This window comes from Salvelinus alpinus, chromosome 8, assembly GCF_045679555.1.
Source record: "Salvelinus alpinus chromosome 8, SLU_Salpinus.1, whole genome shotgun sequence".
Classification (NCBI taxonomy): domain Eukaryota; kingdom Metazoa; phylum Chordata; class Actinopteri; order Salmoniformes; family Salmonidae; genus Salvelinus; species Salvelinus alpinus.
In genome coordinates this window covers 10,121,957-10,149,892 of record NC_092093.1, presented here as the reverse complement: position 1 = coordinate 10,149,892, position 27,936 = coordinate 10,121,957, and the positions used below count along the sequence as shown (strand labels likewise).

At 45.3% G+C, this 27,936-nt stretch overlaps 1 protein-coding gene across 8 annotated transcripts; it reads left to right on the top strand.

Moving 5' to 3' along the window:
* Window positions 1–676: 676 nt before the first annotated feature.
* LOC139582525 (protein max) lies at window positions 677–27,646 on the top strand. Of its 8 annotated transcripts, none has more exons than XM_071412604.1 (6): window positions 677–840; window positions 1,218–1,244; window positions 18,855–18,962; window positions 19,256–19,327; window positions 25,397–25,535; window positions 26,158–27,646. In XM_071412604.1, the coding sequence occupies exons 1-6, from the start codon at window positions 805–807 to the stop codon at window positions 26,346–26,348; spliced, it is 573 nt and encodes a 190-aa protein (XP_071268705.1). In that variant the 5' UTR covers window positions 677–804; the 3' UTR covers window positions 26,349–27,646. The 8 variants fall into 8 exon arrangements, with proteins under 8 accessions (XP_071268705.1, XP_071268704.1, XP_071268707.1 ...); XM_071412603.1 differs by having other exon boundaries at window positions 18,855–18,974; XM_071412606.1 differs by lacking the exon at window positions 1,218–1,244.
* Window positions 27,647–27,936: the final 290 nt, after the last annotated feature.

Genomic DNA, 27,936 nt, shown 5'->3' with positions numbered 1-27,936 from the left:
TTTTACACATTTGCCGATCCGCTGATGCAGCAGCTCAAATAATCCACTGTGTAAGCTCCTTATCTAGAGTACAATTTTGTGGAGAAAAAAAAAGCCTAGATTATTCCCTAAACGCTTAGGGCTGCCCCCACAATCTTATTGCAGAGTAGGGGAGCTTAATAGTTGACCTTGATGAAAAATACGTTCATTTCAAATAAGGAAACACTTTGCACATCGATTTTACAATCAGTAGATGCGATGTAAAGCACAGTTGCAGGATTTACACAGCAACGAGAAATGTGGTAAAATAAATGTTCATGCCTATTACACATGTATAACGCATTTGTTACTAAATACAAAAATAAAGAAATAAAGAAGATAGTATTCAACATTGACAGTATAAGAGGCCGATATTGCTATTGTAGCGATCCACGTGTCTCAATCGTTGCCCCACTGAAGCAGCTACTGTCTAGACTACACATCCCAGCCTACATCGCGAGGAAAATAGAACGCTTTTGACGTTATTCTGACGCACTGCATTCCTTTCAGTCGTGGGTAATGTAGTTAATAGACAAGCCACTTCATGGTTTTGAGTAATTGGTTATTATTGTAGAAAAACTACAAATCCCATACACCTGCAAGAATATTGCGGAACGGTAGCTGTCTGTGTTGAGGCAGTCACGTGTAAATAGTGTTCGTTGAGTCTTATTTCTTTCGTTCTTGACTGTAGGGAGAGTGGTCTGTCTGTGCATTTCCCTTATCGTTAGGTGTTTGCTTCATGTTGTGAGCTATCCTTTCATTTTAAATTCACCATTTCACCGAAGAATGAGTGATAACGATGATATCGAAGTCGATAGTGACGTGAGTAAATGTATATTTCGTTACTTTGCTAGCTTGTTGACTAGGTAGCGAGCCATTAAAACGCCTAGTATTTATGAACCCGTGGCTGCTAGCTAGTTGCTAACTACCTAGCTAGTTGGCTAGTACAGTAACTGGTAGTGAGCTAACGTTATCCACAAGAACACCAACAGCTCATAAAAGGTTAGCTAGCTCAGCTAGTAGCAAGCAGTGCTGACTCAGAAATTGATTATGTTCACTTACCAGCTAGCTACAGATATTCTTTGCATTAGGTTTGCTGCAATTATGGGGGTAAAATTGATTGCTAACTAAGTTAGCTAGATCACGCTACATGGAATTGTGGCTACAATCGTACTTTTCTGTTCTGTTTCTTTTTACAGGAAGACTCACCGAGATATCACAATGTGGTGCGTAATGTTAAATATATCCAAATTATTGGAATTCTATCAAATGTATTGAAATTATGCCGTGATCATATCTGGCAAAAAAAACATGTTCCTTCTGCTAGCTAACGCTAGATGATACACATTGGCCATTCCCGGTAAGCTTAGCAAGTGATGGTGGGAATGGATACTGTGGCGGAATAAAAGGGTTTCCTGCATTTAGTGAGTGAGAATAAATCAACCAACCTTGTTGTTAACTAGCATGCAAACCTAGCCACCTACTCCCCCCGAATATACCATTGCACACTACACACACGGAGGATGTAACTAGTAGCCAGAATGTAAGGAGGTAGCTGAAAGATGGGGGTTTGGACAGGAGTCAGCAATTTGTCCTGTGGCAACTATGATTTTACTTTTACATAATGCCTGCGATATATCCATCAAGCCGATGTTTTTGCTTTCGCACATATCATCTTATCCATGTGTTGAGGGATATGTTCATCCCACACGCGGCTAGGAGTTGGAGACACGGAATTTATGCTATACTGTATTTAGAATAAATCCAATCCTGAAAAACACGGCAGCAAGCCGAAGCATAGGTACAAAAAAATACTAACCAGCTTCTCCTAGGCATACTGTTCACGACCAGATGCGCTTTTGCCAAATATACTTCTAGGTCATCTGTTTAATCATGAAGTGGCAATTAAATCGCAAATGCGATGCTTTTGAAATGGGAATTTACTAGCTGGCTTGTGACAATAGTATCTGTTTAGTTAATAAATGACTGCATCGTCAAGTAAGGAAAGGTGAAGTCACGGAGCCACTGTTTGTTTTTAGGGGTTCAGAGTGAAAATTATATCAAATCGTATTTATTTGTCACATGCTTCTTAAACGACAGGTGTAGACTAACAGTGAAATGGTTACTTACAGGCCGGTCCTAACAATGCAGAGTTAAAGATAAAACAAAAAGTATAAATAGTGACAAGGAATAAAGAGTGTGTAACAATAACATGGCTATATACAGGGAGTACCAGTACCAAGTCGATGTACTATGTAATTGAGGTAGCTATGTACATATAAGTAGGTTTAAAGTGACTAGGCAACAGGATAGATAATAGACAGTAGCAGCAGAGTATGTGGTGAGTGTCTATGGCGTCAGTATGGGTGTGTGTGTTGGGGTGTCGGTGCAAGAACTTGCTAAATAGTTAATCAAATGGTTACACAATCTTGTTTAGCAGTCTTATGGCTTGGGGGTAGAAGCTGTTTAGGGTCCTGTTGGTTCCAGACATTGCACTTGTACAGCTTGATGTGCGGTAACAGAGAGAACAGTCTGGCTTGGGTGGCTGGAATCTTTGACCATTTTTTTGGGGGCCTTCCTCTGACACTACCAGGTATAGAGGACCTGGATGGCAGGGAGCTCGGTCCCAGTGATGTACTGGGGCGTACTCACTACTAAGGTTGCACATGTTGGGGAATATTCAGAGATGGAAATTATCCATGGAAATTAATGGAAATTAATGGCAATATATGGGAATTAATGAGAATAGATGGGAATTAACGGAAAGACATGCACATTAATGTTAATACCATTTAAATGTAATTGGGTTTTTGCTTTGGATATATTTACCATATCATATGGAGACAGAAATATAAACCTTTTACCTTATAAGTAGACATAATTTCAAATGATTGAAGCCTTCCAATAGAAATTTAAAAAACTATTTAGTTACGAATTGAACTTTTAATGAAATGAGTTGACTCTTCACATGATGATTTCACTGAACAACGAAAGAAAGGGAATATTGAATGATCCCCATTGATCCATCGTATCTGGGGATCATTCAACATATATCTGTAAAATGATAGTCTAGAAACTAAAGCTTTGGTTGTCTTCCTCTCAGGCTTCTAAATGTCCACTTTTTGAACATCAGACTCTGAGGCCTCGTCTTCACTGTCACTTTCCAACCTTGTTGAGGATGGCTCGTTGTCAGGCTCAAAAAGCCTCAAATTTGCCCGAATGGCCACCAATTTTTCAACCTTTGTATTGGTCAGCCTGTTGCGTGCTTTGGTGTGTGTGTTCCCAAACAAGGACCAGTTGCGCTCTGAGGCGGCTGATGTTGGTGGGATTTGGAGGATGATGGAGGCAACAGGGAATGAGCCTCAGATCCACCAAGTCCCTTCCACCAGGTGGCTGATGAGATGTTGGCACGACTGCCATATTGCATCTCCATCCCAAAGCCCCTGCTTGGAAGTGTACTTCGCCAGACTGCCTAGAACCTTGTCCTCATCCAGGCCAAGGTGGCGAGACACGGTAGTGATGACACCATAGGCCTTGGTCATCTCTGCACCAGACAGGATGCTCTTGCCAGCATACTTGGGGTCCAACATGTACGCTGCGACGTGTATGGGCTTCAGGCAGAAGTCTTCATGCTTTTTGATGCATTTCAGAACTGCTGTTCCCTCTGCTTGGAGCACCAGTGAAGTGGGCAGGGCAGTACGGATTTCTTCTCTTACATCTACAAGCAGAGTCTGAACATCAGACAGGATGGCATTGTCTCTCTCAATCTGTCCTATAGATTTCAGGCTGCTTACCACTCTCTCCCAAAATACATAATCCAGGAGGATCCTCTTGATGGGGCTGTCCATTTTGGCAGACTGTGATATGGCCATTTCTTGGAGAGACTCCTTCCCCTCCGGGAGACAAACCCAACAGGTGTTGCTGAGCAGCTTCAATGTGGTGCTCTTATTCTTCTCACTTTGCTTGGTGAGGTAGATTGCTGCCTTAACTTGATGACCCTTCACATACCTAACCATTTCCTTGGCTCTCTTGTAGAGTGTATCCATTGTTTTCAGTGCCATGTTGTCCTTGAGGAGCAGATTCAATGCATGAGCAGCACAGCCAATGGGTGTGATGTGAGGGTAGGACTCCTCCACTTTAGACCAAGCAGCCTTCATGTTCGCAGCATTGTCTGTCACCAGTGTAAATACTTTCTGTGGTCCAAGGACATTGATGACTGCCTTCAGCTCATCTGCAATGTAGAGACCAATGTGTCTGTTGTCCCTTGTCCGTGCTCTCGTAGAATACTGGTTGAGGAGTGGAGATGATGTAGTTAATTATTCCTTGCACACAAACATTCGACCACCTATCAGAGATGATTGCAATACAGTCTGCTTTCTCTATGATTTGCTTGACCTTCACTTGAACTCTGCATCCAGCAAATGAGTAGATAAAGCATGTCTGGTTGGAGGGGTGTATGCTGGGCGAAGAACATTCAGAAATCTCTTCCAATACACATTGCCTGTGAGCATCAGAGGTGAACCAGTTGTATACACACCTCAAGCAAGACATTCATCAGCATTTCTCAGACTACGTTCCTCCATTGAGTCAATAAAACTTCTGATTCCAGGAGGACCATGAGCTGTTGCTTTCTTCACATATGATTTGGCACAGTATTTGTAAATGTACACTGCTTTTCCTTCTACATTAGCTGCAGTGAAATGTCTCCACACTTCAGATAGTGCCTGTGGCATTTTCCTGTAAAGATTAGGAAAAAATTAGTAAAAACCCAAATACAATGTACACAAATAGTTAATCAGTTTGATTAAACAACTCCTTTGTAAGATAAATGTTTTAAAATGAAACATGTATGGAAACAGGTGAATTAACACTCCTCAGTTAGCAGGCTCAAACAAGCTAAAACTGACAAGCAAAAATTGTTAACAAGTTAGAAATGATTGAAACATACTTTGCTGAAAGGCTTCTATTTACTAGTTAACTTCTTATGGCTGCAACCCGCTACCGGGATCGATATGACAGCAGCCAGTGAAAGTGCAGGGCGCCAAATTCAAACAAATCTCATAATTAAAATTCCTCAAACATACATGTGTCTTATATCATTTTAACGGTAATCTTGTTGTTAATCCCACCAAAGTGTCCGATTTCAAATAGGCTTTTCAGCGAAAGCACTACAAACGATTGTTAGGTCACCACAAAACCACAATAACCACAGCCATTTTTTCCAGCTAAAGATAGCTTCACAAAAACCAGAATAGAGATAAAATGAATCACTAACCTTCGATTATTTTCATCAGATGACACTCATAGGACTTCATGTTACACAATACATGCATGTTTTGTTTGATTAAGTTCATATTTATATAAAAAAAATCTGAGTTTACATTGAGGCGTTAGATTCACTAGTTGCAAAAACATCAAGTGACTTTGCATAGCCACATCGTTTCAACAGAAATACTCATAAATATAGATGATAATACAAGTTATACACATGGAATTATAGATATACCTCTCCTTAATGCAACCGCTGTGTCAGATTTTAAAAACACACCGATACATAACTTCCCAGAAATGTATCGGTGTGTTGCAACCCTACTCACCACCCTATATAGCGCCTTGCGGTCAGATGCCAAGCAGTTGCCGTGCCAAGCAGTTGCCGTACCAAGCGGTGATGCAGCCAGTCAAGCTGCTTTCAATGGTGCAGCTGTAGTATAACTTTTTGAGGATCTGAGGGCCCATGCCAAGTCTTTACAGCCTCCTGAGGGGAAAAAGGCTGTGGTACCCTCTTCACAACTGTGTGTGTGTGTGGACCATGTTAATTCCTTAGTGATGTGGACACTGAGGAACTTGAAGCTCTCGATCTGCTCCACTACAGCCCCATCGATGTGGAAGCGTAGCTGTGAAACCTATTTGTTCTCAGATGTTCTTTTTTTCTTGACATAGCAATATATGCTGTAGTTAAAAAAAAATCTAATTTGGCACACAAACTAGAGGCCATGAGTAACTGGGTCTAAAAGAATGGCACAGATTGGCATATAAGTGGCTCTGTTATAAAGCAGTCTTACTTAAACCCTCATATCCGTCGCCCTGTTTGATTTAGAGACTTAACTTTGTATCTAGGTGTCTTTCCTCATGCTGAACAAATTCCAGCATGTGGACCCATAAGGTCTGTCAGGATAGATTTTCCTCCATCTCGGTCATTTTTGAATACCTTTTTTGAAAAAGGTATTTTCGTGAATTATACGTACAAGTAACGCCAAATTCACAATAGTCCCTAGAGAGTTTGAGAAGATAACGCTGAAGCATTCAAACATGGCCACACTAGACCAGTAGATGCATATTAGCACATATTCAAAAACAAAAGTGTCATACTTAAAAATCTTCTCATGAACCATAGGTCCAAATGACACCAAATTTAGAATATGGGCCCATGGTACATGTCTTAAATTAGTTTGAGCCCAAAGGATTGGTCAAAAGATGGCTGATTTTTACATGTCTATTTAAACTACTGTAAATCCACTCCACAGTGGCCTATCAATTTAAAGCTTGTCATCGTCATCATGGACGTCCCTAAGATGATCTGCGATAGTCTTCTCCTCATGAACCCTACGCCAGATTCACTCCAGATTTTTGTATTTAGACACCTTACATCAGTCTTTAATGGCCGCACTGTACCAATAGATGCATGTTAGCACATATGCTAATGCTAAAAATAATGTAAAAAATCTTATGTGAAATTGACTGCAGATTTGCTATATAGCCTCTAATAAATATGATATTGATTAGCTGCCTCATTCAAAGTAACACTGAAAATATTTCACTAATCTTAACATAAACCATTAGTCAAATTGACCTCCGAATTGGTATGCTATATAAACTCAATACGTTAATGACTTTAGACTTTAAGAATTAATTACCTGCTGCATTCAAAGATGACCAACTTACAGCATTAAACTTCACAATCCTGGTATTGAGAGATAAACATGGTAATGCGGTCACTGATTGAACATACAGGAAGATAGTGCTTGTTTTCTTATCCAACTGATCTTGTCCTTTCCATCATCTTCTGAACCCCGTTCATTGCTGCTCACAGCTATATTCTTGTCTGCGTGTTTCAGCTAGCTAGTCATTAGTGCCATATTTACTGGACAGGTCACTGTGTACTTACTGGACAGGTCACTGTGTACTTACTGGACAGGTGCCTGTGTATTTACTGGACAGGTCACTGTGTATTTACTGGACAGGTCACTGTGTACTTACTGGACAGGTCACTGTGTACTTACTGGACAGGTCACTGTGTATTTACTGGACAGGTCACTGTGTACTTACTGGACAGGTCACTGTGTATTTACTGGACAGGTCACTGTGTATTTACTGGACAGGTCACTGTGTATTTACTGGACAGGTCACTGTGTACTTACTGGACAGGTCACTGTGTATTTACTGGACAGGTCACTGTGTACTTACTGGACAGGTCACTGTGTATTTACTGGACAGGTCACTGTGTATTTACTGGACAGGTCACTGTGTACTTACTGGGCTGCTGGCAGGCTGAATGAATGACGTAGCCGCGTTGCATACCGGTGAAGAAAACGTGCGTGCTGGTGGCAGGGACATACTTTTGCATAACAGCACGTAATGTTTTCCCCCCCTGTCAGCTAGGTCAGTGTTTATCAAACTGATTCGCATGGACTCAACACATAGTGAACACTGATAATATAGGCAGGGCTTTTATGTCATATTTTTTCAATCTCCAAATAGTACAAATTACAATATGATATTCCAAAAACAAATATGTATCATGGTTGACCATTTTTGGATGAGGATTGGACTATGAGAACAATTAGACTGTGTTTTGCACATCTCGCTTTCAAGTAACCTACTAAAATAATATTTTGTCGACGATTCCTCATATAAATCTGTTTTAATGCATCTCAAACGTGAGATGTGATGTGACCCATATCTGAGATAGTTTTGTTTTTTGTTTTTACATAGTTAAACCAGACATACTGGCTCCTGTAAGACAATAGCTTCCACTGTGGCCCACCTAGTCCCCGAGGAACATGTTCTATAAAGTGTGAACACACACTGATAAGGATGAGACCTCTCATAACAGGGCATAGTGTACGGACACTGTGTATCAGCACCAGAAGTATCTAGCTGTGCAGGGACACTTCATTCTGAGTGTCAGAATGACGTGTTGGAAGTGCAGTCAGTGACCTGCTGTCTCTCAATGCAACTCAGTTCTGAAGACTTTCAGCACAATGCAGGGTGCCACTGGTTTAGTTGGAGGACAGTTACTCTGCTATACTACTGTACTCTAGTCTACTTCACTATTCATTTGTCCCACATGGCACCCTATTCCCTGTATAGTGCACTACTTTGGCCAGAGTCCTATGGACCCTCGTCAAAAGTAGTGCACTACAAAGGAAAAAGTGTGCAATTTGGGATTCAAACACTTACTCCACTCAGCAACAATTGGAGGTTTTCTTCCGTTTTCGTAATTGGTTGCTGAAACGACCTATGGCAACCTCCTTCCCCTTCACGCCATGTGATTTGAGATGCTTAATATCAAAGATATTTATAGTCACGCCACACCCTTACTGTACCCATGTGACCTGTCACTATAAAAGGCGGTGTGGCGTTGTATTTTCTTCACTCTCACGTTTTGTTTTTTTTACATTGAGATTGCTATTAATCCCTTTCAGATTACTTTCTTACGGAATTACGATTCTTCAACGACTCGAATTGGTGCAGTCAGTAGTTGATTTTTATCAAATCCATTCACGTTATTGTGCCTGACCATATTAGCTGACTTTTAGTTTTTTTGTCGGGCATTACCATCCTTGTGTGTTGTACCTGTTGCTTGTTGACCTGCGGTGTCATGCCAGTCCCTGCTTGACTGCCACACCAGCCCTTTGATCCAGCGTTACCACTCCCTCGCTTGTAGTTTTGATGTGATCACGGAGCTCAGCGACGCTATAGGCTTCCGGTCCTCGCTTGACCGAGTCCACCAACGCCGAGACTGACAGTTTATGCTTGATTGTGCCATTCAGAGGACTTCATGTAGGCGGGAGTCCGAGCCCGGACCTTGATACATATTTAGGCGGGAGTCTCGACCCAGAAGCACGACGGGTCGGAGCCAACGGTAAGTAACTTTCTCTCGACGCATCCGAAGCCGATACCGAAGGGCAATCGACGCATACACCAAGACACACTGAACAAAAAGCTACCGTTGTCTTCGAGCACAGCCCTTTCCCTCCTTGGTAATTGATACAATTCAGGTAGCCAGGGCATCTTCTTCGTGAAGCCTGTATTTCTACGTGGAATGTGTTCAGGAAGTTGTGTGTCAGCGATTCTGCATGGTCATCCTTCTCTGCCCAATTCCTGATATTTTGACATTCCTCCAGGAGGTTATGGCTGCAGGGAATACCTCGAGCTACATTGAACGTTTTATGGCAGCCATCTCTATGGGTCATGATCAGTTTGCGGCTACATAACCAGGGACACACCCTCCAGTATCATAATTCATGAAAGGTGCCAGCAGGCTACGGCTCCCCTAAAGCTCCTTCCGTACCCTCATGGGAGTTAGATGTTGTTCTATGATCACTGATAAGCCCACCATTTGAGGCCCTGCCTTCACTTGAGCTATTTGAGCTCTGTGAATACCAAGCCTGTTTTGAAGAATTACATTCCATCCTTCATGCCTCAGTTTAGCAGATGGCTCTAAGGCGTTGCTTCGGCCATATCCAGCATTCTCTCCTAAGGTGCTTTCATCATCACACGCTAACCAGCCCTTAATCCTAGCTGTATTTCATCGCTCCTCACAGGAGAGTCGTGAGTTGCGTACACTTTGCCGTGTTGGACGTCGTGGCGGCACACACCACCAGAGGGGCCTTCCTGGACTCGGTGCTGCTGAAAGTTGGACAAGACCCATGTCTTTTTTAGGACGTACGTTTCTGTTACATGGATGTTCTATACGAAAGCCTTCCACTCTTGGTGTGCTATTGCACCCATTTGAAGCCACCCAGCTTTCAGCTTGCTTGTCTATACGGTTGTGTACGACAGTTGAAATTCTCTGTTACACTGTTGGGTAATTATATTCTCTTGCATCCTGCGGTGGATACAAGGACGTCCCAGGGACTAATCTGGATTAAGTTAAAAGGCGAGTTATCCCGCTTGGTTTTCCGAATGACCTTTTTTTTGTTATAGCCTCTCCCATCTTTCGTTTGGTGACCCCCCCCCCGTTATGAAAATGAAAGAGAACGCTGAGTTACGGATGTAACCGTGGTTCTTTTGAGTAGAGTAATGGGTCGCCAAGCTTTCATTTGGTTCCTCCACACATCCGTTGGGTTTTGCGCTACATCATAAACAGTATGTCACGCCAGTCTTTTTAAAGTGACAGGTCACATGGGTACAGTAAGGGTGTGGCGTGACTGTAAACATAATTTTTGATATTAAGCATCTCAACCACATTGTGTGAAGGGGAAAGAGGATCCCATAGGTCCCCCCCCCCCCCCCCCGTTACTCTACTCAGAGAACCAAGGTTAAATCCTTCACCCAACGTTTTGTCATCTTGATGTTCAGATGTATGAATAGAATGCGAGTGATAGGTCTAACTAAGCCATGGAGAAGCATGGTGTCGGTTGTATGAACAGATGGTGTGATATTGTGCGCTAAAGTAACTGGAGATGGAGGCCCGGGGACACAGGAGGCCCGGGGACACAGGAGGCCCGGGGACACAGGAGGCCCGGGGACACAGGAGGCCCGGGGACACAGGAGGCCCGGGGACACAGGAGGCCCGGGGACACAGGAGGCCCGGGGACACAGGAGGCCCGGGGACACAGGAGGCCCGGGGACACAGGAGGCCCGGGGACACAGGAGGCCCGGGGACACAGGAGGCCCGGGGACACAGGATGCTCTTCTCTCTTATTTGGAAATTACTCGATAGACATCAACATCAAAGACACTGCTGTGTCGTTAGATAAGCCTAGATATACACTGAGTGTACAAAACATTAAGAACACCTTCCTAATATTGAGTTGCACCTCCTTTTGCCCTCAGAACAGCCTCAATCCGATAGGCGGGCAGTTTTGCCCATCCTTTACTTAGATGATGTATTTTCAGGTAGAGATACCTCGCCAAGCAACTTTTCTCTATCCCTCTCGATCGCATCTTCTCGCTTTTCTCCGTATCTGCCCCCACACAGACCGGCCAAGTAGGCCCGCAACGGATTATGGGCATTGTAGTTAATTACCTTGTTTTCTGTGCTAAACTATGTAGAGTATTGGCCTGTTGGAAACTACAACTTCCTGCTACGTTGCACAGTTTGGGTTTGATCTGTTTTATCTCTAGAGAAACTGCACGTTGATATCACAGAACTAAATAAATTATAAAGAAGGAATTAAATTAATCTAACCGACATCAGTAAATTAGTTGTGAACACAGCTGTAGAGCCTCACTACATGTCCCAGACCCTAGGACAGCTGCTGTATCCCCAGGGTTAGTCCCAGACCCTAGGACAGCTGCTGTTTGCCCAGGGTTAGTCCCAGACTCTAGGACAGCTGCTGTATCCCCAGGGTTAGTCCCAGACTCTAGGACAGCTGCTGTATCCCCAGGGTTAGTCCCAGACCCTAGGACAGCTGCTGTTTGCCCAGGGTTAGTCCCAGACTCTAGGACAGCTGCTGTATCCCCAGGGTTAGTCCCAGACCCTAGGACAGCTGCTGTTTGCCCAGGGTTAGTCCCAGACTCTAGGACAGCTGCTGTATCCCCAGGGTTAGTCCCAGACCCTAGGACAGCTGCTGTTTGCCCAGGGTTAGTCCCAGACCCTAGGACAGCTGCTGTATCCCCAGGGTTAGTCCCAGACTCTAGGACAGCTGCTGTATCCCCAGGGTTAGTCCCAGACTCTAGGACAGCTGCTGTATCCCCAGGGTTAGTCCCAGACTCTAGGACAGCTGCTGTATCCCCAGGGTTAGTCCCAGACCCTAGGACAGCTGCTGTATCCCCAGGGTTAGTCCCAGACTCTAGGACAGCTGCTGTATCCCCAGGGTTAGTCCCAGACCCTAGGACAGCTGCTGTTTGCCCAGGGTTAGTCCCAGACTCTATGACACCTGCTGTATCCCCAGGGTTAGTCCCAGACTCTAGGACAGCTGCTGTATCCCCAGGGTTAGTCTCAGACTCTAGGACAGCTGCTGTTTCCCAGGGTTAGTCCCTGACCCTAGGACAGCTGCTGTTTGCCCAGGGTTAGTCCCAGACTCTAGGACAGCTGCTGTATCCCCAGGGTTAGTCCCAGACCCTAGGACAGCTGCTGTTTGCCCAGGGTTAGTCCCAGACCCTAGGACAGCTGCTGTATCCCCAGGGTTAGTCCCAGACTCTAGGACAGCTGCTGTATCCCAGGGTTAGTCCCAGACCCTAGGACAGCTGCTGTATCCCCAGGGTTAGTCCCAGACTCTAGGACAGCTGCTGTATCCCCAGGGTTAGTCCCAGACTCTAGGACAGCTGCTGTATCCCCAGGGTTAGTCCCAGACTCTAGGACAGCTGCTGTATCCCCAGGGTTAGTCCCAGACCCTAGGACAGCTGCTGTATCCCCAGGGTTAGTCCCAGACTCTAGGACAGCTGCTGTATCCCCAGGGTTAGTCCCAGACTCTAGGACAGCTGTAGAGCCTCACTACATGTCCCTGACCCTAGGACAGCTGCTGTATCCCCAGGGTTAGTCCCAGACCCTAGGACAGCTGCTGTTTGCCCAGGGTTAGTCCCAGACCCTAGGACAGCTGCTGTATCCCCAGGGTTAGTCCCAGACTCTAGGACAGCTGCTGTATCCCCAGGGTTAGTCCCAGACTCTAGGACAGCTGCTGTTTCCCCAGGGTTAGTCCCAGACTCTAGGACAGCTGCTGTATCCCCAGGGTTAGTCCCAGACTCTAGGACAGCTGCTGTATCCCCAGGGTTAGTCCCAGACTCTAGGACAGCTGCTGTATCCCCAGGATTAGTCCCAGACCCTAGGACAGCTGCTGTATCCCCAGGGTTAGTCCCAGACTCTATGACACCTGCTGTATCCCCAGGGTTAGTCCCAGACTCTAGGACAGCTGTAGAGCCTCACAACATGTCCCTGACCCTAGGACAGCTGCTGTTTCCCAGGGTTAGTCCCAGACTCTAGGACAGCTGCTGTTTCCCAGGGTTAGTCCCAGACTCTAGGACAGCTGCTGTATCCCCAGGGTTAGTCCCAGACTCTAGGACAGCTGCTGTATCCCGAGGGTTAGTCCCAGACTCTAGGACAGCTGCTGTATCCCCAGGGTTAGTCTCAGACTCTAGGACAGCTGCTGTTTCCCAGGGTTAGTCCCAGACTCTAGGACAGCTGCTGTATCCCCAGGGTTAGTCCCTGACCCTAGGCCAGCTGCTGTATCCCCAGGGTTAGTCCCAGACTCTAGGACAGCTGCTGTATCCCCAGGGTTAGTCCCTGACCCTAGGACAGCTGCTGTATCCCCAGGGTTAGTCCCAGACTCTAGGACAGCTGCTGTATCCCCAGGGTTAGTCCCAGACCCTAGGACAGCTGCTGTATCCCCAGGGTTAGTCCCAGACCCTAGGACAGCTGCTGTATCCCCGGGGTTAGTCCCAGACCCTAGGACAGCTGCTGTATCCCCAGGGTTAGTCCCAGACCCTAGGACAGCTGCTGTATCCCCAGGGTTAGTCCCAGACTCTAGGACAGCTGCTGTATCCCAGGGTTAGTCCCAGACTCTAGGACAGCTGCTGTATCCCGGGGTTAGTCCCAGACTCTAGGACAGCTGCTGTATCCCAGGGTTAGTCCCAGACCCTAGGACAGCTGCTGTTCCCCAGGGTTAGTCCCAGACTCTTCATGCATTCCTCTAACTTGTCATGGAGAGACTTGGTGGTGATTTCATGGGGCTTCCTATCATAATGTTACTTTCACACAGGCCAAACCCTGTAGACAAGTTGGAACCAAAACACACCGTCTCGTAACCTTTATTGTTCCACTGCATCTGACAATATATACACTAGATGATTGACAGGGCACTGTTTTGAAGCCAACGTGCCTCCATCTTGGCACTCCCCCACCATTCTGGAAAAATATTTTGGAAGCTATAGAAATGCATTTATTATTTGGTTTGCCATTTAAAAAAAAAAATATATATATATATATATATATATACACACACACACACACACACATACAGTACCAGTCAAAAGTTGGACACAGCTACTCAAGGGTTGTTCTTTATTTGTACTATTTTCTGCATTGTAGAATAATAGTGAAGACATCAAAACTATGAAATAACACACATATGGAATCAAAATATATTTTAGATTCTTCAAAGTAGCCACCCTTTGCCTTGACAGCTTTGCACACTCTTGGCGTTCTCTCAACCAGCTTCATGAGGTAGTTACCTGGAATGCATTTCAATTTCCAGGATTGCCTTGGTTAAAAGTTAATTTGTGGAATTTCTTTCCTTAATTTCCTTTGTTTGAGCCAATCAGTTGTGTTGTGACAAGGTAGGGGTGGTATACAGAAGGTAATTCTATTTGTTGAAAGACCAAGTCCATATTATGGCAAGAACAGCTCAAATAAGCAAAGAGAAACGACAGTCCATTACTTTGACTGACCTTCATGTCTTAATCTGAAAAATGTCAACTTTGAAAGTTTCATCAAGTGCAAAAACCATAGAGCGCTATGAGGAAACTGTCTCTCGTGAGGACCGCCACAGGAAAGGAAGACCCAGAGTTACCTCTGCTGCAGAGGATAAATTCATTTAACTGCACGTCAGAAATTGCAGCCCAAGTAAATGCTTCAGAGTTCAAGTAAGAGACACGTCTCAACATCAACTGTTCAGAGGAGACTGTGTGAATCAGACCTTCATGGTCAAATTGCTGCCAAGAAACCACTACTAAAGGACACCAATAAGAAGAAGAGACTTGCCTGATTGACATAGTGTAGAATTCCATTCATTCCTATGGAGGATTGCTCCTTCTGGGGAGTGCCAATATGACCAGCCTCTCTCTGACCAATACGCAGCGTCAGCAATCCAGGGTTTATATACAGTACATAATTGGTTATGAGTCAGAGTCGAGGACCTTTGGGAGCTAATGTTGCTTGGCCTGAAACACGTTTGCTGCAGTTGACTGGCTGCTCTGGGCCTAGTCCTAGTCATGTAACATCTTGTAAATATCTCAAGGCTCTTTTACAGTGGAAGGAAATGGCTTCTTTTATGCACATTCAACTTTGAGTCCTGACAGAGTGGGTTTGACAGGCCCGACGGAGCGGGTTTGACAGGCCTGATAGTCACTCAGTGCAGTATATCTATTTGGTGGCTTGAAGCCTGTCAAACCTCTAATATTGTTCAGTCTGGTGTGTACAGAGACATGGACTAACTATGGCTGTGTCCCAAATGGCACCCTATTCCCTATTGGTCCTGGTCTAAAGTAGTGTACTACATGGGGAATAGAGAGGAATTTGGGAAACTAGCTATGTGTGTGGGGTAGATGAGGCCCTGGCAGCAGTATGTGTGACTGAGGAAGGGCTGTCTCTGTGTTGGGTAGATGATCCCCACAAGATGTCTGTTCTGTGTGTATTCTATAGAGACTGAAGGTGATCCTCACTAGACAGCAGATCATAGGGATAATTATGAGGTTTGTGTTCAGAACAACAGGCTATATATAGCCATACGCCTAAACCACAAAATATGCCTACTGTCAGGCCGTAACAAACATTTAATGAAATGGTCCGTAACAAATACAATAGGCCTTTACAATACATAACAAAAACAGATAATCTGAAGACACATTTCACTGTATGAGAACACACCAACATCAGTAAATTCATCTATACAGATGCATCCCCCATGATACAGTGCCAAATAACAAATCCTCAAGTTGTTAAATACCAGTCCTAACCCAGAACATAACTCCTAATAATTTGTCAGTCAGTCCTAGTTGTCAGGTGTAGGCGAATTAGAAACTGTAACACTAAAACACGATGTCACCACTTTACCCCTCACCCACCCTCTCACCTCATCGGAATGGGTTTAGTGTCTTTCTCCACCCTGGGGTCAGTTCTAGTTAACCCTGTAGAACACAGCTGTACTGGGGTCAGTTCTAGACAACCCTGAAGAACACAGCTGTGCTGGGGTCAGTTCTAGTCAACTCTGTAGAACACAGCTGTGCTGGGGTCAGTTCTAGTCAACTCTGTAGAACACAGCTGTGCTGGGGTCAGTTCTAGTCAACCCTGTAGAACACAGCTGTGCTGGGGTCAGTTCTAGACAACCCTGAAGAACACAGCTGTGCTGGGGTCAGTTCTAGTCAACCCTGTAGAACACAGCTGTGCTGGCGTCAGTTCTAGACAACCCTGAAGAACACAGCTGTGCTGGGGTCAGTTCTAGACAACCCTGTAGAACACAGCTGTGCTGGGGTCAGTTCTAGTCAACCCTGTAGAACACAGCTGTGCTGGGGTCAGTTCTAGTTAACCCTGTAGAACACAGCTGTGCTGGGGTCAGTTCTAGACAACCCTGAAGAACACAGCTGTGCTGGGGTCAGTTCTAGTCAACCCTGTAGAACACAGCTGTGCTGGGGTCAGTTCTAGTCACTAGTGGGGTGGGGTGTTGCCAGTGTTACTATACCAGTTGTAGAAATAAACAAAACCATAGAAATGAATGTAGAATATAATCATAAATGAATATTCTAGATCTATGGTGGCAGTCAGTTTCCTCCGTGAACAACTCCTTAGCTGCCTTGCCAACTCACTGCCTGCCCAGTCTTGGACGGACCACACACACACACACACACACACACACACACACACACACACACACACACACACACACACACACACACACACACACACGACTCAACTGGTGCAGGTAGGGATTCATGGGCACAGTTAGTCGCTGAAGCTTGGTGTGTATCCGGTCCCCCTGTCAGTCCTAACTGGAGGTCGACCGATTTATGATCTTTCAACGCTGATACTGATTATTGGAGGACCAAAAAAAGCCAATACTGATTAATAGGCAGATAAAAAAAAATATATATATATATATATTTTTGGATTTTATTTTATTTAAAAAAAAATATATATACGTTTAAAAAAAATGTTTTATGTATGTGTAATAATAACAATTACAACAATACTGAATGAACACTTATTTTTACTTAATATAATACATCAATAAAATCAATTTAGTCTAAAAAATAATGAATCATGTTCAATTTGGTTTAAATAATTCAAAAACACAGTGTTGGAGAAGAAAGTAAAAGTGCAATATGTGCCATGTCAGAAAGCTAACGTTTAAGTTCCTTGCTCAGAACATGAGAACATATGAAAGCTGGTGGTTCCTTTTAACATGAGTCTTCAATATTCCCAGGTAAGACGTTTTAGGTTGTAGTTATTATAGGACTATTTCTCTCTAAACCATTTGTATTTCATATACCTTTGACTATTGGATGTTCTAATAGGTACTTTAGTATTGCCAGCCTAATCTCGGGAGTTGATAGGCTTGAAGTCATAAACAGCGCAATGCTTGAAGCACAGCGAAGAGCTCCTGGTAAATGCAGGAAAGTGTTTGAATGAATGCTTACGAGCCTGCTGCTGCGTACCACCGCTCAGACTGCTCTATCAAATATCAAATCATAGACTTAATTATAATATAATAAACACACAGAAATACGAGCCTTAGGGCATTAATATGGTCAAATCCGGAAACGATCCGGAAACTATAATTTAGAGTAAAAACGTTCATTCTTTCAGTGAAATATGGAACCGTTCCGTATTTTATCTAACGGGTGGCATCCATAAGTCTAAATATTCCTGTTACATTGTACAACCTTCAATGTTATGTCAAAATGTTATGCCACCAGAGTCTCTGGGTTTGCGCCCAGGCTCTGTCGCAGCCGGCCGCAACCGGGAGATCCGTGGGGCGACGCACAATTGGCATAGCGTCGTCCGGGTTAGGGAGGGTTTGGCCGGTAGGGAGGGTTTGGCCGGTAGGGATATCCTTGTCTCAGTATGTAAAAAAATAATAAAAAAAAAAAAAAATAATAATAATAATGTAGTGGTTCATGTATGCACTCTACTGTAAGTCGCTCTGGATAAGAGCGTCTGCTAAATGAATAAAATGTAAATGTAAAATAATTATGTACAATTCTGGCAAATTAGTTACGGTCTTTGTTAGGAAGAAAGTTAGCACAGTTAGCAACGAGCCAGGCGGCCCAAACTGCTGCATATACCCTGACTCTGCTTGCACAGAACGCAAGAGAAGTGACACATTTTCCCTGGTTAAAATAAATTCATGTTAGCAGGAAATATTAACTAAATATGCAGGTTTAAAAAATATATTTTTTAAGAAAGGCGTTGATGTTTAAGGTTAGGTACACATTGGTGCAATGACAGTGCTTTTTTCGCGAATGCGTTTGTTAAATCACCTGTTTTGGCGAAGTATTTTATGATTCAATGATAAATTAACAGGCACTGCATCGATTATATGCAACGCAGGACAAGCTAGATAAACCAGTAATATCATCAACCATGTGTAGTTAACTAGTGATTATGTTAAGATTGATTGTTTTTTATAAGATAAGTTTAATGCTAGCTAGCAACTTACCCTGGCTCCTTGCTGCACTTGCGTAACAGGTAGTCAGCCTGCAACGCAGTCTCCTCGTGGAGTGCAATGTAGTCGGCCATAATCGGTGTCCAAAAATGCAGATTACCGATTTGGAATGAAAACTTGAAATCGGCCCTAATTAATCGGCCATTCCGATTAATCGGTCGACCTCTAGTCCTAACCTCCCTGGACAACCCCCCCCCCCCCCCCCCCCCCTGTGACTCTCTCTCATTGCAGGCAGACAAACGAGCACACCACAATGCACTGGAGCGCAAGCGTCGGGATCACATCAAAGACAGCTTTCACAGCCTGCGGGACTCGGTGCCCGCCTTGCAAGGGGAAAAGGTTGGTAGAGAGGTAAAAAACCCGACGCTTTTAGGGAGAGGGAATCCTTTTGGGGAGGGAAGGCTTGTTTTTGTGTGCGTTCAGAGCAATGTATTTAGAGTTGGGACACCTTTTTAGAATTTGGAGTGTTGTAATTCTAGACATTCCGTTACATAGCATTGTTGAAATATTCCTCATGTAACGTTAATGGGGTTTTAACATGGCTGCCATAGAATGTTGTAGTGTCATGTAAATGCATCATAATTTTCCTTCTGAACATTCTATTCCTCATGTAATGCATTGTCTTACATCAGGTGGCGTCACTCCTACGCGACGCTCGTCCCCCAACAGGGACCAGTGCAGGCGGAATCGTCGCGCTATCTGACGTAAGACTGCCATGTAATGTTGATGGGGTGTTAACATGGCTGTCGTCATTTTCTAGTGTCATGGAAATCATCATAATGCAGAAACCTCAATGTCCCCACTCTCTAAATGCATGGCTCTCTGTGTGTCATGGAATTATCATTCTGAGGATTGTTCAAATGCAATATGGGTAAACAAAGTGAATGTAATTGCAATGTGTTATGATATCTTATAGGTTGAGATATGTAGGTTTGTTGCTGTAATTAATATTTTTAAATAATACTACAAATATAGCTACTTCAGTGTATACAATACATAGCTAGTTATGACATGGAAGGGAGAGGAGTGATGGAGAGGGGGGAGTGATGGAGAGGGGGGAGTGATGGAGAGGGGGGAGTGATGGAGAGGGGGGAGTGATGGAGAGGGGGGAGTGATGGAGAGTGAGGGGGGAGTGATGGAGAGTGAGGGGGGAGTGATGGAGAGTGAGGGGAGAGTGAGGGGAGAGTGATGGAGAGTGAGGGGAGAGTGATGGAGAGTGAGGGGAGAGTGATGGAGAGTGAGGGGAGAGTGATGGAGAGTGAGGGGGACTGATGGAGAAGAGATGTTCTGAACAGACACACTGAGACACAGGCTAGCGGCAGGAAGTTATGACTAAATCTGTTGCTGCTTCCTGTTTTGACATCTCTGACATTGAGGGCATCGGAGCACGCCCAACAGCCCAGGCTATGGTTAGGCACAGCACCCTGTTTACTTTCCAAACCAAACAGCCCCCCCCTCTCCGAGTAAGTGATGACTGGGGGGGGGGGGGGGGTTGGAAGGGAACCGTTAAAGGAGGGGAACCGTTAAAGGAGGGGGGGGTGGAATGGAACCGTTAAAGGAGGGGGGGGGGGGTGGAATGGAACCGTTAAAGGAGGGGGGGGGGGGGTGGAATGGAACCGTTAAAGGAGGGGGGGTGGAAGGGAACCGTTAAAGGAGGGGGGGTGGAAGGGAACCGTTAAAGGAGACACGCAGATGTTTTCTGATGACCTCAGTGTGCAGAGATAGCAGGTTAGGTTGGTGTGCAGAGATAGCAGGTTAGGTTGGTGTGCAGAGATAGCAGGTTAGGTTGGTGTGCAACATTTAAATCGATTCCAAACTGTGAAGAGCCAATCATTTCAGCCTTTTGTTGATGCAGAGACGGAAGATGAAGCGAGACATCTCACTGGCTCTTTTTTTTTCTGGTTCATCTAGTCACTGAACTAACCAGACCCAGCTGTTACCTGGTTCATCTACAGTCACTGAACTAACCAGATCCAGCTGTTACCTGGTTCATCTACAGTCACTGAACTAACCAGACCCAGCTGTTACCTGGTTCATCTACAGTCACTGAACTAACCAGACCCAGCTGTTACCTGGTTCATCTACAGTCACTGAACTAACCAGACCCAGCTGTTACCTGGTTCATCTACAGTCACTGAACTAACCAGACCCAGCTGTTACCTGGTTCATCTACAGTCACTGAACTAACCAGACCCAGCTGTTACCTGGTTCATCTACAGTCACTGAACTAACCAGACCCAGCTGTTACCTGGTTCATCTACAGTCACTGAACTAACCAGACCCAGCTGTTACCTGGTTCATCTACAGTCACTGAACTAACCAGACCCAGCTGTTACCTGGTTCATCTACAGTCACTGAACTAACCAGACCCAGCTGTTACCTGGTTCATCTACAGTCACTGAACTAACCAGACCCAGCTGTTACCTGGTTCATCTACAGTCACTGAACTAACCAGACCCAGCTGTTACCTGGTTCATCTAGTCACTGAACTAACCAGACCCAGCTGTTACCTGGTTCATCTAGTCACTGAACTAACCAGACCCAGCTGTTACCTGGTTCATCTACAGTCACTGAACTAACCAGACCCAGCTGTTACCTGGTTCATCTAGTCACTGAACTAACCAGACCCAGCTGTTACCTGGTTCATCTAGTCACTGAACTAACCAGACCCAGCTGTTACCTGGTTCATCTAGTCACTGAACTAACCAGACCCAGCTGTTACCTGGTTCATCTAGTCACTGAACTAACCAGACCCAGCTGTTACCTGGTTCATCTAGTCACTGAACTAACCAGACCCAGCTGTTACCTGGTTCATCTAGTTACTGAACTAACCAGATCCAGCTGTTACCTGGTTCATCTAGTTACTGAACTAACCAGACCCAGCTGTTACCTGGTTCATCTACAGTCACTGAAGTAATCAGACCAGACCCAGCTGCTATTGCATTGGTGCCTATGGGAGAACCACTCCTTAAGTAGACTGGAACTGTGACCATTTATTTCCAATTGGTACTTGGCCCGAGTAAGACCACATCATTTATCCACCATCTTTGGTTGATGTCTGTGAGCAGGAAGTTTCTCATGGGTTTGTGGAGTTGTCTGGTGTTCTCGTAGACTTCATCATTGCTAAGGTTGTAATGAGAGTAAAGGCTTTGTGTGGTTCTGACTGACTGGGAGAAGCTGGATCAAGACTTTGTGTGGTTCTGACTGACAGGGAGAAGTTGGATCAAGACTTTGTGTGGTTCTGACTGACTGGGAGAAGCTGGATCAAGGCTTTGTGTGGTTCTACTGACTGACTGGGAGAAGCTGGATCAAGGCTTTGTGTGGTTCTACTGACTGACTGGGAGAAGCTGGATCAAGGCTTTGTGTGGTTCTACTGACTGACTGGGAGAAGCTGGATCAAGGCTTTGTGTGGTTCTACTGACTGACTGGGAGAAGCTGGATCAAGACTTTGTGTGGTTCTACTGACTGACTGGGAGAAGCTGGATCAAGACTTCGTGTGGTTCTACTGACTGACTGGGAGAAGCTGGATCAAGACTTTGTGTGGTTCTGACTGACTGGGAGAAGCTGGATCAAGGCTTTGTGTGGTTCTGACTGACTGGGAGAAGTTGGATCAAGGCTTTGTGTGGTTCTGACTGACTGGGAGAAGCTGGATCAAGGCTTTGTGTGGTTCTGACTGACTGGGAGAAGCTGGATCAAGGCTTTGTGTGGTTCTGACTGACTGGGAGAAGCTGGATCAAGGCTTTGTGTGGTTCTGACTGACTGGGAGAAGCTGGATCAAGACTTTGTGTGGTTCTGACTGACTGACTGGGAGAAGCTGGATCAAGACCTTGTGTGGTTCTAACTGACTGACTGGGAGAAGCTGGATCAAGGCTTTGTGTGGTTCTGACTGACTGACTGGGAGAAGCTGGATCAAGACTTTGTGTGGTTCTGACTGACTGGGAGAAGCTGGATCAAGACTTTGTGTGGTTCTGACTGACTGGGAGAAGCTGGATCAAGACTTTGTGTGGTTCTGACTGACTGGAAGAAGCTGGATCAAGACTTTGTGTGGTTCTGACTGACTGACTGGGAGAAGCTGGATCAAGGCTTTGTGTGGTTCTACTGACTGACTGGGAGAAGCTGGATCAAGGCTTTGTGTGGTTCTACTGACTGACTGGGAGAAGCTGGATCAAGGCTTTGTGTGGTTCTGACTGACTGGGAGAAGCTGGATCAAGGCTTTGTGTGGTTCTGACTGACTGGGAGAAGCTGGATCAAGACTTTGTGTGGTTCTGACTGACTAGGAGAAGCTGGATCAAGGCTTTGTGTGGTTCTGACTGACTGGGAGAAGCTGGATCAAGGCTTTGTGTGGTTCTGACTGACTGGGAGAAGCTGGATCAAGGCTTTGTGTGGTTCTGACTGACTGGGAGAAGCTGGATCAAGGCTTTGTGTGGTTCTGACTGACTGGGAGAAGCTGGATCAAGGCTTTGTGTGGTTCTGACTGACTGGGAGAAGCTGGATCAAGGCTTTGTGTGGTTCTGACTGACTGGGAGAAGCTGGATCAAGGCTTTGTGTGGTTCTGACTGACTGGGAGAAGCTGGATCAAGGCTTTGTGTGGTTCTGACTGACTGGGAGAAGCTGGATCAAGGCTTGGTCCCAAATGGCTCCCTATATAGTGCACTTCTTAGTGCTCTGGTCATAACTCTAAATTAGTTCACTATGAGAATAGGTTGCCATTTGTGACACAGCCTTTGCGTTGCTGTGCTATGAGAAGCTGGATCAAGTCCATATTCCCTGACGATGCCGTCTGTCGTGTCCCTGACGATGCCGTCTGTCGTGTCCCTGACGATGCCGTCTGTCGTGTCCCTGACGATGCCGTCTGTCGTGTCCCTGACGATGCCGTCTGTCGTGTCCCAGCTCTAAGTTGGGCTCGTCACACAGGCTTACATATGTGACAGGCTTACATCTTTACGAACTACATTTACATTTACATTTAAGTCATTTAGCAGACGCTCTTATCCAGAGCGACTTACAAATTGGAAAGTTCATACATATTCATCCTGGTCCCCCCGTGGGGAATGAACCCACAACCCTGGCGTTGCAAGCGCCATGCTCTACCAACTGAGCCACACGGGACCTAAAATTAGGGAAATCTATTTTGATCTGCATAGGCACTTGATCAGTCTCTGTCCCTCGTCTCGAAGCCTGGTTCGTCATAGAAACATACTATTGAATGTGTATGTGACAGACAGAGAAACGGTCAAATTATGGATATGTAAACCATTTTTGGCCCACATTCAGCTTCACATTCGTGAGTTTTGTTCCAGTCAGGCTTATTATTTGCATAGTTCTGGATAATTCTGATTTAGTGTTCTCTCCTTTTCAGAAGTGTTAAAGGAAGGTTTTATTGATTTAAATGTCACGTTATCATCATCCTAGCAGCTTCATTCACTGCGTAGGCTCTGGTTGTTAGACTGCATTATAGTGGCCCGGGGGAGGGTTTGGTAGTGTGGGCCCGGTTAAAACGGACAACACTGTGCCAGCATTGTGAGAGAGAAGCCATAGAATTATATGTAGGGTGTCTGAACTCAGTATTCAGTCTGGTTTAACCAGGCTAGTGTTAACAGCAGTAGTATTACAGTAGCTGTGTGGGAGGGGTTAGTCGGTGTATTACGGTAGCTGTGTGGGAGGGGTTAGTCGGTGTATTACGGTAGCTGTGTGGGAGGGGTTAGTCGGTGCATTACGGTAGCTGTGTGGGAGGGGTTAGTCCGTGTATTACGGTAGCTGTGTGGGAGGGGTTAGTCCGTGTATTACGGTAGCTGTGTGGGAGGGGTTAGTCCGTGTATTACGGTAGCTGTGTGGGAGGGGTTAGTCCGTGTATTACGGTAGCTGTGGGAGGGGTTAGTCGGTGCATTACGGTAGCTGTGTGGGAGGGGTTAGTCCGTGGATTACGGTAGCTGTGTGGGAGGGGTTAGTCGGTGTATTACGGTAGCTGTGTGGGAGGGGTTAGTCCGTGTATTACGTTAGCTGTGTGGGAGGGGTTAGTCGGTGTATTACGGTAGCTGTGTGGGAGGGGTTAGTCGGTGTATTACGGTAGCTGTGTGGGAGGGGTTAGTCGGTGCATTACGGTAGCTGTGTGGGAGGGGTTAGTCCGTGTATTACGGTAGCTGTGTGGGAGGGGTTAGTCCGTGTATTACGGTAGCTGTGTGGGAGGGGTTAGTCCGTGTATTACGGTAGCTGTGTGGGAGGGGTTAGTCCGTGTATTACGGTAGCTGTGTGGGAGGGGTTAGTCCGTGTATTACGGTAGCTGTGGGAGGGGTTAGTCGGTGCATTACGGTAGCTGTGTGGGAGGGGTTAGTCGGTGTATTACGGTAGCTGTGTGGGAGGGGTTAGTCGGTGTATTACGGTAGCTGTGTGGGAGGGGTTAGTCGGTGTATTACGGTAGCTGTGGGAGGGGTTAGTCGGTGTATTACGGTAGCTGTGGGAGGGGTTAGTCGGTGCATTACGGTAGCTGTGTGGGAGGGGTTAGTCGGTGTATTACGGTAGCTGTGTGGGAGGGGTTAGTCCGTGTATTACGTTAGCTGTGTGGGACGGGTTAGTCCGTGTATTACGGTAGCTGTGTGGGAGGGGTTAGTCGGTGCATTACGGTAGCTGTGTGGGAGGGGTTAGTCGGTGTATTACGGTAGCTGTGTGGGAGGGGTTAGTCGGTGCATTACGGTAGCTGTGTCGGAGGGGTTAGTCTGTGATGTCACTGCAACCCTTGCCTCGTGTCAAATTAGTTTTTCCTTTGTTTCCAACAGCAATCTATCAAACAGGCGTCCCGAGCTCAGATCCTAGACAAAGCCACGGACTATATCCAGTACATGAGGAGGAAAAACCACACCCACCAGCAAGACATCGACGACCTGAAGAGGCAGAACGCTCTGCTGGAGCAGCAAGGTATGATAGAGAATCTACCGTACCTACGGACCATCTCTACCTGTAGTATGATGGAGAATCTACCGTACCTACGGACCATCTCTACCTGTAGTATGATGGAGAATCTACCGTACCTACGGACCATCTCTACCTGTAGTATGATGGAGAATCTACCGTACCTACGGACCATCTCTACCTGTAGTATGATGGAGAATCTACTGTACCTACGGACCATCTCTACCTGTAGTATGATGGAGAATCTACCGTACCTACGGACCATCTCTACCTGTAGTATGATGGAGAATCTACCGTACCTACGGACCATCTCTACCTGTAGTATGATGGAGAATCTACCGTACCTACGGACCATCTCTACCTGTAGTATGATGGAGAATCAACCGTACCTACGGACCATCTCTACCTGTAGTATGATGGAAAACCTACCGTACCTACGGACCATCTCTACCTGTAGCTTTGTGTTTGTCTGCTTATGGGCCAAATGTTGACCTCTTCATTTCCCCCACCCCCCTTTCTGTATTCCCCCTTCCCTCGCTCTCTCTCCTCCATCCTCTTTTCTTTTGTCCATTTCCCTTCTTTCTCCATCCCTCTCCTCCTCCCTCTTTCTATTGTCTCTCCCCTACAGTGCGTGCCCTGGAGAAGGTGAAAGGTTCGACCCAGCTCCAGGCCAGCTACAGTTCTTCAGACAGCAGCCTGTACACCAACCCTAAAGGCAGCGCTGTGTCCGCTTTCGACGGAGGCTCTGACTCCAGCTCCGAGTCCGAGCCAGAGGAACCCCCCGCCCCCAGGAAGAAGCTCCGAGTGGAGGCCAGCTAGAGCGACAGGCTAGCCCACAGCACCACGCCTGGCGTGGAGGGGTACTGCATGCACAGTTACTGGTCCAGTAGTCGGTACTGCTCCTCTAATTCCCACTACCTTCTTCTCCTCCTTCCCTCCCTCCCTGCATATCGCTGAATGTGCTCTCGCTGTAGAGTGGAGATTCCATCCGTCCTTGCCGATCTGTCTATCCTGACGTCCTTTCATCACACCCTCCCCTGGGGAGGGAGGGAAGCCAGCTGGGAGGAAGAAAAGTAGACTGATTTAGAATAGGACGTGCAAAGCTTCAGTTTTTTTCCCCCTGTCGGTTCCTTTCTTCCTTTTCTGTCCTTCTCTTTCTGACTTTACAGCATTGGTATCTCTCAGCAACTATCCAAAACCCGACATGAGGCAGCTTCACTCCCTAAAGGACTCAATGCTTTTGTACCCTCTACTACGTACTCTCTCCTCTCGGCTGAAAACTACGGAGAGAAGAGAGGGAGGCGTACTCCAAGCACTGAGAACATGTAATAATTTTGTTTATTTCATCAATTTATCTTGATAAGAACCTGTTTTTAGAATTTATACACACGCTTAGAAGAGTCGTCCTGTCGGTTGGAGAAGCATACCTTCAAAACAGTGGTGCTGTGGGCTTTGATGTGAAAGTTAAACACACCTCAGGACAACAGGATTGCAGATCTTTTCCATTTTGACACGTTTGTTAGAAATTAAATACCATCCCCTTTGTGGAAAATAATTGATGTTATGGAAAAAAAGATTCCAAAACTTGTATCGTATTTCGTCCTTTAGCTTCAACTAGTGAATGAATTTAGGTGGCAGAGCAAAAGTTAGGAATCTTGATTTTTAAAAAAAATGGTTATTGATTGGATGTTTTCAAGGTCTCTAAAAAATGTGATGCATTTTTTTCTCACAAATCATTGGAAAATACCAATTTGTCATTTGTAGTTTACCGTCAAAGTATGAAATAGATATGGATTATCAAAAGGTAGTCAATTTTTTTTTCAATATGAGGAGAAAATTAAGTCGATGTGTTGTGAATTACACAGTAAAATCTTAAATGTCGCTGACTCAACTAAAAAAAGAAGCATTTTGCGTCTAGGAAATGTGTGTATATTCCCCTCCCCCCATTTATTTCTCTCCCCTTTTTTTTAGGGTGTGATTAGTGTATACTAGATAGATCTTTGATTCCATTCCATGGAAATTACAAGTATGTTGTACATACTGCCAAGAATTGTCTTGCAAGTTGAGGCCTACCTTTACTATGAGACTATAAATAAAACTATTTTATCCTTTAAAAAGTGTTGGTTGTTAATTCTGTATTTTGTTGCATCCCCTCAGTGAAGTGGGCAATATATCCAAGCATTTATGGAGTTTATCTGAAGAGAAATGTCTTTATTTTGTTAAATTTGTGATGACATTCAGTTTTGTGTTTTAACTACTTGTTGGATCCAGTTTAATGCATAATTAATATAATTCACAAATACCTTTTTTCTTTGTAGTCAAACATATTGCAAATCACAGCTGGCCTGGTACATTGTGTCCTTCCACAACCAGTTCGGGATGCACAGTTTCAGTATTTAAGAAAACG